This window comes from Neolamprologus multifasciatus, chromosome 17 (genome assembly GCF_963576455.1).
Source record: "Neolamprologus multifasciatus chromosome 17, fNeoMul1.2, whole genome shotgun sequence".
NCBI classification, from domain to species: domain Eukaryota; kingdom Metazoa; phylum Chordata; class Actinopteri; order Cichliformes; family Cichlidae; genus Neolamprologus; species Neolamprologus multifasciatus.
The window spans coordinates 15,113,622-15,123,533 of record NC_140455.1 but is presented as its reverse complement, the minus strand read 5'-3'; the positions used below and the strand labels follow the sequence as shown (position 1 = coordinate 15,123,533).

At 39.6% G+C, this 9,912-nt stretch overlaps 1 protein-coding gene across 5 annotated transcripts; it reads left to right on the top strand.

Annotated features, from left to right (window-relative positions):
* Positions 1-251: 251 nt before the first annotated feature.
* On the top strand, positions 252-7,930 carry dohh (deoxyhypusine hydroxylase/monooxygenase). Of its 5 annotated transcripts, XM_085138844.1 has the most exons (7): positions 289-390; positions 905-1,014; positions 1,578-1,745; positions 2,811-2,887; positions 5,105-5,360; positions 6,662-7,010; positions 7,187-7,930. In XM_085138844.1, the coding sequence occupies exons 2-6, from the start codon at positions 909-911 to the stop codon at positions 6,970-6,972; spliced, it is 918 nt and encodes a 305-aa protein (XP_084994970.1). In that variant the 5' UTR covers positions 289-390; positions 905-908; the 3' UTR covers positions 6,973-7,010; positions 7,187-7,930. The 5 variants fall into 5 exon arrangements, with proteins under 5 accessions (XP_084994967.1, XP_084994969.1, XP_084994966.1 ...); XM_085138841.1 differs by having other exon boundaries at positions 252-359; positions 908-1,014; positions 6,662-7,930; XM_085138843.1 differs by having other exon boundaries at positions 269-359; positions 6,662-7,930.
* Positions 7,931-9,912: the final 1,982 nt, after the last annotated feature.

Sequence of the window (9,912 nt, the reverse complement as noted above, 5' to 3'; positions counted from 1 at the left end):
TAACCTCACAGTAGTAATAACCGTACAACTGTCTGTAAATTGTGGTACACTTGTATAGCATGAGCTTCTTTTTTTATTTTATCTGTCCGACTAAAGAAAACAGTTACACACAACATTATTTGATTTTTTTTTATTGCTACCTCCATTCCAAATATTGTAAAGGTGTGTGGTTTATGTTCTTAAATAGCCCTGTTTTCTTGTTTTTGGAGCGACATTTGAGTCTACACTCCATACCAGCTGGTGGCGGCAAAACACAATTTCGTAGTTTTCCAACCACCTGCAAAAATAACAAAAAAGAAGAAGGACACAACCACTTCCTGCGACTGTCCGTGGATTGTGCTGTGGGGACCGTGACGGAGGTGTGTGAAACACTGTACATACTGAAGCTTGGTATGTTTAGACAATGTTTACACTGGGCACCGTTGTGTGGTGGCGTTAGTGAATACCGTGTGATGTAGTTGTGAAAGAGTTCAGCCAATGATAGGCGATGGTTTATTTGTGGAAGCCGGTGTGCTCAGCGCGTGCTCCCGACTCAGGCGCGAGACACCGGAATGTAGTGAAGTGACAACGGTGTCCACCAGGAAGGAGAGAAGCGTGAAAAAGATCAATAATACATCATGTAAAGTACAGAGCTAGCTGCGGGCCGTCGACAGAAACGACATCTAAATACTATATCCCCCGCAGCTGGTTTTAATATTGGCCTGGACTCGAGTTATTTAGTCAAAATCCTCATATGTCTCGGTTATAGTCTATATAACCGTTTTGTTTTCACCTAGCAGTTTTAGATTTTTAGCATAAATAAGACATAATTTTCTCAACTAAACTATTAGTGAGACAAAAAAAGCTTTCACATTGCTCTAAGTTTACAGGTCCAAGAGTCATAAGTGTGTTGCTCTCTTTCCAGCAGCATGGCTACTGTCGAGAAGGTTGCATCAATAGGACAGGATCTGGTGGACCCGAGACAGGACCTGTCCAAGCGGTTTAGAGCTTTATTTACCCTGAGGAACCTGGGAGGTAAAACACCAGAACCACAGATTTTTTATTTTCAAAAACTGGATAAATGACAAAAGCACTCGGCTAAGTAACAAAATAGCAGCAATCCATGTGCCCAGTACTCAAGATTTGCAGTAGTATTTAGGACTCCAACATTGGTTTATAGGGGTGGGAGTCACCCCACACGTTCAGTTTCTTCTTTTTTCTTTTTTTTTTTTTCAAATGTAGTTGTGGTTGTTTCTCTGTCCTTTCAGTATATTTTAGTAGCCCCCATGTTTTCCAACAAAACTCACAGGAAAAAAGTAATCTTTAAATCCCTAAACTTTGCAATAACGTCTTGCTCTCAGACTTGCAGCCTCCAGTCTTGTCCTCGTCGTCTGGTTGGCTTAATCACAGAAAGCAGCACTGTACTGTTTGAAAGACAAGACATTCAGTTTTTTCTTTTTCTCTGAGAGATCTTTTTTTTTAATGTAAACTGAAATCACAGCACAGCTGTTGCATATTGTTGCAATATATTTGCTGTGACTGAATGCCTGTAGTGATTTTTGGGTGAACTAATTCAAGCTGTCATCTGTGTGTGTCAGGTGCTGAAGCTATAGAATGGATCAGCAAAGCCTTCGCTGATGAATCAGCCCTGCTGAAGCATGAGTTGGCTTACTGCCTGGGACAGATGCAGGACAAACGGGCCATTCCTACTTTGACTGCTGTTCTCAAAGATAAACAGCAGGAGCCAATGGTTAGGCATGAAGCAGGTAAGCATGCTTGATGAGGTTGAGGAGTCGGTGTACTACCAACACAAGTATTTTGACAGAGTATGTTTTATGTAAGCTCTGTGCTCTGCACAGATGGTGCGTGTCCAAGTGTTCATTTGTTGCTGCACTAAGTACAGAAGTTCCCAATTAATCTGCTTTTTGTATTTTTACAACACACGCGCAATACAGACGCACGTGCACTCACTGTGTAAAATACCTAGAGTAGCAGAAAAGTAGAAAATGAGCTACTCTCTTGTGTCATCAATTTTTTTCTTAACAGTAATTTAGCTAAGGTGGTATAATTAAACAATTAAATAATATAATTTAGTTGCTCCTTCACAAATCTTATCTTTGCTAAGTACTTTGTGACAAAAAGCAGTATAATCAGCTGCTTGTCAATTGAGTCTGAAGCTTTGCCATTTTGGGCTGGTTACAAACTTGTTGTTTTTTTTTTGTGCTGCAGCCTTGTGGAGATGGAGTAATGACATGTAGACCAGTTTCATGTACTGCAGGTTCTGGTTTGAGAGATGCAATCCTCTCCCTAGCTCACTCTGGTCTCTAGAGCACCACAAGGACCATTTATGCAGACAGTGGAGCTGGAATTCCATCCACTGGAGTACACCGTCACGGCATCTGAATGATATCAAGGACTGCCAAAACAATAAATACTAAAATGAGTAGCCAAATATACTGCCCCCACATTAAAATTCTTTAGTGGCTTTGTAAGGAGCACTAGGTGCCTTGCGAAAAGGCCACACTTTGCCAGAATTGTCCCTAAAGAAGGTCACGTTGAACTGAAAGAAACTGAGAATGTGCATTTGGCATGAGGGACTGTTAGTGAGCTAATATTTAACCACTCTCTTTTTGCTAAACAGAAGTTTGTGTAGAAAAGTATAAGTTTACATACATGTGTATGCAAACTCACAATACTTTCCTGGCGCAAGCACGATGGATGCTTTTCAGAAAATATTTTGAGACTTGTAGTTTGCAGGATGCAAAAACAAATGAAAGCTGGAAACAGCAGTGCAGTTTTGAAGTCTGACTGCTATCTCTGTGTACTTGTAGGGGAAGCTCTGGGGGCAATTGGTGATTCTGTGGTTTTGAACCTACTGAAAGAGTACAGTCAGGATCCTGTCATTGAGGTAAGAGCATATCACAAAACTTGCCTACAACTTTCAACTTGATTTCCATTTTACCTGCTACAGAGCAGACCTACAATTTAGACTTGGACTAATTTAACATGATATTAATTAATTTTGAAGGTAACTGAAAAACATGATTGACTGTTGTATTTGAATTGACTGGTTGTTGTCATGCCTTTATTGTCACATCACCTCCTAACAGCCATCTTTCAGGCTGCTCTTGATGTTTCCTGCTGCCTTTTAAAGTTTTTTCCTAAAACCTTTTACTAAGTTTATTAAATCTTTGGTGGTACAGAAACTATGCCCTCTACTTTGACATCTTCAACTCTATAGTGTCACCACTGCATTCCAATCCATCCCTGAAGCGTGGTTTTCCTTGCTAGCCTTTTTAAAATATTATTGTTATTATTTATTTTTTTATTTTTTAGCCTGTTTACTAACTGCTTGCTGCTCTTAGAATATGCATGTGTGTAGACATTGTTTGCTGGTATACTCAGTGTTACAAGATGATATCCAAGACTCCGTCTTGTAAGTTGGGGATCAGCGCTTGTCTTGTTGGGTACTGCTGCTGCCACTGCCACCTCTATTTCTGCTGCTGTTACTGCTCCTACTGCTGCATCTGATTGATGACATGCTACTGTGCCCCCTAACTGCTCACCATCTGCCACCACCTTTAGTGTCCTTTTAATTCTGGTGCTTGTTGTTTGCCGCTCTATGGTCTGACACATGGCGGTGCCCACATGAAGGACATTAAGATCACAAAGTCTCTGCAATAGTTGTCTGTCTTGGCACTAATGACTTAATATATTGTCAGAGAACCTCAAGCAAGGCTTTATACACCTCGTGGGCAGCCACTGGAAAGCAATCTGTCACCTCTGACTTGATGTCGTACCCCCTTTTATTTAGTAATGTAAAGTTCAGCTGTTCAGAGTTCAATGGCACATCTGGTTTAAGAGCTAATAATAATAATGGATTGGATTTATATAGCGCTTTTCAAGGCACCCAAAGCGCTTTACAATGCCACTATTCATTCACTCTCGCACTCATACACTGGTAGAAGCATTAATGCATTAATAAAGACATTCCCTTTGTGTACTACAACCTGTCATTCCTCAACTGCTCTGAACTTTTTCAAGCGAAATTGCCTTCACCAAAACCACTGTGATTGCCAGTTTTTCCAGTAGAACTTTATCTAATTAATCATATATACTTAACAATATTGTCACATGTATCAATCATTTCCTGTATCAGTGAAACTTTCCTTAAAATGTGGGACTGTGGAACTTTGTCCATTTGTCCATTGCTAACATTCAACATTCAGTGTGAATTTTCTGGTCTACTGGTTTTTACTCTTGGTGTATCTATAAACTCCCTGCAGCTGTCTGATCAATTCAATTCAAAACCCCAACAATCATATCACCCCTTATGAGAAAGCGCTTTGGCAACAGTGGGAAGGAAAAACTTTCTTGTGGTGGCCGCAACACAATGTGCCAGGTTTTGTCACAACGGAAATCAGTGTGAGCATAATGGCCACATTAAGGCACAACCCCCACTAGGGTTTAAATACCTGGGACTCGCCACCATTTGATTTGGTGAGTTCTAAGTGAGTGGTAACAAAATCTTGCTAATTTTCAGAGGGTATACATACCATGTTACGGTCATAAAAACTGAATGTGAGCAGAGCAGCAGTTTGAAATTGACTGGTTAAAATGCAGTCATAATGGTCCTCATACACTCATCATCCCATGTTGTTTTATTGTTTGTCAGAAACATTAAATATGTAAGTTAGAGGAACTTTAAGAGACGCTAAGCAAAGACAAAGTAAATATGACTTCAACTTTTGGAAGAATTCAAGTCTGATATGTCATTTAGCATGCTTCATACAGCATACAACTGTGCTTTATTTAGCAGTCACACATTTGACAGTTAACTCACACCTATGATCTCATAGGGGGCAATTTTTTGTCTGGACTGAACCACTGACTTTCCCAGTATATAATCTCATTTGCCTCAGTATTCCAGTGTTTTAACTTCATAATTGGACATATTTTTATTTATGAGCAAATGTCATTTATTATTCTTTGAGGTTTACATTTGGTGATCATTTCAGTTACTCTTAATACTTGAAACCACAACTAAAATTGCAGCTTGCACTCTCAATTATTAACACTCAGTTGATACAGAAATGACATAAAAGCTGACATTCAATCTATACAGGTTGCAGAGACATGTCAACTGGCTGTTCGACGGCTAGAATGGCTTCAGAGTGGAGGAGAGAAAACTTTGCAGGACGGACACACAGATAAAAACCCCTACTGCTCTGTAGACCCAGCCCCTCCAGCAGCAAGGAAGAGCGTGCCAGAGCTGCGCTCCGCACTGTTGGATGAAAGCCTGCCACTCTTTGACCGCTACCGTGCCATGTTTGCCCTGCGTAACCTTGGCACTGAGGAGGCTGTGTTGGCACTAGGAGATGGTAAGGTCCAACTTTATGGTAAACAATTATGTGAACATTTATTTCACTCAGCAGTCATCGTTAATCTGATAATACTACATGCAAACCATTAGGGATGCACAGATACCGATACTGGTATCGGGTATCGGGGCCGATACTGTAAAATGTGTGTGTACTCATACTCGTAAAAGTTAACCGATACCATGAACCGATACTAACTTATTTCATTAATCAGAGGGTGGCTTGTCATTTCTGTCGTAGTTTTTTAGATTGGCCACTAGGGGGACATCCCGTGCTAAACAGGCGTCTAACCTGCCAGTCTCACAGGTTAGACGAGTGAGACTGGCAGCTCCAGATAAAAAAGAGAAACTGGAGGCTGCTGTAGCTAGGCTAAGCAAAATGTCAGCAGTGTGGACCAGAACAGCCAACTTTAACTCAGGTTTTGGAAAAGCGATGAAAAATGTCAAGAGAAAATCCACAGGCAGTTAAAATAACAGAGGCTCTGACTCATTTTATCGCTCTGGATGACCAGCCAATGCCGGTCGTGGAAAACATAGGATTGCACAGTCTTCTCAGCATACTCGAGCTGCAATATGAAATTCCCAACCGCCCATACATCAGGGAGATAATGGTGCCAAAACTGAAGAGGTATAGACAAGCAGTGTGTGTGCGATGTCAGTCCTCGGTTTAACGGCACAGTGGAATGATGAGGAGTTTGTTCGTCAATGCCAAATACTTTCGTTATTTTGTTTGTTTGTTTACAATATGGACACTCTGCAACAATTTAAGTTTATTTTATTCTCAAACCTAATTTGTATTTATTTTATTCCAAACAGAAGTGTTTATTTATTATTCTGAAAGCTCGAGACAGTGCCAATAGTTCAGTGATATTTTGTAAAATTACAATGTGGAGACTGCAATAATTTAACAGAAGTGCATATTTTTCACTTGAAATTTTTTTGTGGTCATTTTTATTAAGATTTTATTTTTTATCGGCAGGGAATATAATAAAATCTGTCTTCCAATTAATTGTATTTGTGTGTGTGTGGTAGAAGTATCGGTTTTTGTACTCTGTATCGGCAAGTACTCAGATCCAAGTATCGGTATCGTATCGGTTTGAAAAAAATTGGTATCGTTGCATCCCTACAAACCATGGTTCTAGAACACTCTCAAGGAACTTGAAGATGTCGTCACTGAGCACCTAATAAAATATATGCATATATGAAAGTCAGTAACTGTAAATCCTTGTGAAGTATAAAAATAAGTATGTAGAACTACGCAGGTGGAAATTAATATGTGCATCTGATTCTGTTTGCCTCCAGGCCTGCAATGCTCCAGTGCTCTGTTCCGTCATGAGATTGGCTATGTTCTGGGGCAGATGCAGCATCCAGCAGCAGTCCCAGCCCTCCGTGCAGCTTTGGAGCGTTCCAACGAGAACCCCATGGTCCGGCACGAGGCAGCAGAGGCTCTAGGCTCAATTGGCAAAGACGAGTGTCTGGCCGTGCTGCAGCGTTACCGTGAAGACCAAGAGCGTGTTGTCAAGGAGAGCTGTGAGGTTGCACTTGACATGCTGGAGTATGAAAACAGTGGACAGTTCCAGTATGCAGATGGATTGGTCAGGTTACAGGGTTAATTATTTAGGTCAGTACTGAGGTCACCTTGTGTTTAAAGGTAATTAAACACCATTTGTTGCTAACAGTAATATTTTCTGTACTTCAATATAGCTAAGTTGAAAACCAAATATATTTAAAAAAATAAAAATAAAGGGTGGAACATGGATAATATAGGGTCATCCACCCTAATAGCCTGTGCCTTTGACCAGCTGCTGCTCTTACTCCATCATTCAGCTGCTCCTTCAAATCATCCCCAAGTACAAATATGGAGGAGAAGCCGCCCAGCCAACAGCAACATTGGGAGACATGCACAGAAGCAATGGAGTAAGTAACGAAGGACTGCTCTAACAACCAGCCATCCTCTTGTATGGCACCAGAAACAGACTGGTGATCAGGAGATGAATGAGTGTGGTTTGTTGGGTCCTAAATTTTAAAGCCAAAGTAATCAACTCTATCCAGCTTGCATATTGAGTTTTTTTTATGTCCAACTAAAAATCAGCCCACTCAAAAAGATCATCTGGAAAAGAGCAGAGTTTGTTTATTGAAGGGAGTCATATAAACGATAAAACGGACTGTCACAACCAACAGAACAGCAGGACAACACAAAGCAGTGCAACCCCAGGTTATAGAGCCTTCCGCATATTCACGTGCAAAAGACAAAACAACACAGAAGAGAAGGCAAAACAAGAAAATGGGGCAGAAAAGAGAGAGCGAATCCTCCTGGACCCTCTATTTTATTGAGTAAGGACCCTCTGCTCAATCTGAATTCATCCTGCATTGTGGTTCTACAGTTTGATGCAAAGTTCTCATTCTAAACAGTCTGCTACCAGCATTCATGGTGTGAGGTAGACCTTGATTTGTCGTGCTTCTCTTGGTACTTTGCTCCTAAATTACCATGGAGCACAGCTTGCAGTTTAAATGTAATTTTTTTGTTATTTACAGTCAACTGTATAAAATTAAAATGATCTTACATACTAATGTCTCTCCTGAGTTTCATGAAGTCTTTCTTCCCTCAAGTCCTACAACTCAAATTCTCATAACTGCTTGTGGTTTTGCACATCAGATAATAAAAGCTTTATTTGTAAGCAGCAATAAAGTACAGACTTCATGCCAAATAAAGAATCCTTATTATCACGCCTGTCAGCGTCATCCAAAGTAGGTCCATTAAGACATGGATGAGTGAGTTTGGTGTGTAAGAACTTCACCTGCACAGAGTCCCGACTTCAACCCAATAGAACATCCCTGGGATGAATAAGAGCAGAGACTGCAAGCCAGGCATCTCTCACAAAGCCCTTTGGTGCTGCAGGTGAACACTATCCAGGTACAAAAGGACAAATGTGAGTTGTTGGCAACGTGTACCACTGTTGCTGAATTTTGGAAAGTGATTTATGTCTAGGTGTAGATTTGTGTTGATGTTTAATTAATGGAAATTCCCTGCATCCTTAAAACTACAGAATCCAATTTGTCTAAATTGTAGAGATTTAAAGTGGATTATATAGACTAGGTATATTAGAATAGACCGCATACTTGCAGTAAAACAGCCATGTAGGCTTTAAAAAATAAAAATACAACTCAAAATATTTTATACATAAAATAGATAATATAATGTATCTATAAAATGTTTATATGTTTTATATTCAGCTGGGCACATTTGTTTTTGATTGTTATTTAAATATTTTAAAATGTACGTATTGATATTTCAGTGTTTTTTTTTTATTCTTTTTAATAATTCTTAATAATTAAACAATAAGAAGAAGAAGTATGATGTCTTGTATTCATTATGACAGTAATAGTTTTGATTTTCCAAACACATCCTGGTATCGGATAGCAAATAGTGATGGGTCGTTCGCGAACGAAATGGCTCTCAGAGCCGAATCTTTGAAGTGTACGATGCGAGTCGGCTCTTTGAAGTGAACGATGCGAGCCGGCTCCTTATTGGGAGCCGTGAGGTTGTTGTTTTTTTTTTTTTCTCTCACCCTCTCTCTCGCCCTTTTTTCCGCTAAACTCCGCGGCCTGTACTTTGCGCTGGGCAGAGGGGGGAGGGGCGTTAGTTACACTTGCAGTAGCACAGGAACAGAGCCAGAGAGAAAGAGAGCAAGGGACAACAATGTCACATTAGAAAGGTATAGTAATCATCCACTATTTTCAGTTGCAGATGATAAGGGATTCAGAAATCATGCAGGCCCATATGACAGAGGATGTGCATCTTCTTTTTGTTTTAATATTGTAATTTATATTTAATTGTGTTGTGGTTTGCAGTGTTTTGTGTTGTTTCACATTAAATTTGTTTAAAAGGAAAATGCTGAAAATTTAAATAGTTAAAAGTTTAAAATGTAAATAGTTGCTTTTTGTATTATATGATTTATTTATTACATTTTATGTGGAGTGAATAAATAAAGTATATTTATGGTGGACCTTAGAGACAAAGCACGTACAAACTCCAAAACACGTACAAACTCCTAAGCATGTACAAACTCCAAAACGCGTAAAAACTCCAAAACACGTAAAAACTCCAAAACGCGTAAAAACTCCAAAACACGTAAAAACTCAGAAGCACGTACAAACTCCAAAACACGTACAAACTCCTAAGCATGTACAAACTCCAAAACACGTACAAACTCCTAAGCATGTACAAACTCCAAAATGCGTAAAAACTCCAAAACACGTAAAAACTCAGAAGCACGTACAAACTCCAAAACACGTAAAAACTCAGAAGCACGTACAAACTCCAAAACACGTACAAAAGACAACAGAAGTGCTCCAGGTTTCTAGGGCGCAGTGTTGAGCTTTTGTTACCTAGTGGCTACACAAGCCAGGAAGTATCAACAACCGGATTTAGTGTGTGGTAGTAACAGGTATATGAACTTTTTTTTTTAAATTATTTGAATAAATATGAGTGCTTGTCTATAAATACACAAACAATACACACATGTTTTCAATTGTGTAATTTAAGTGATCTG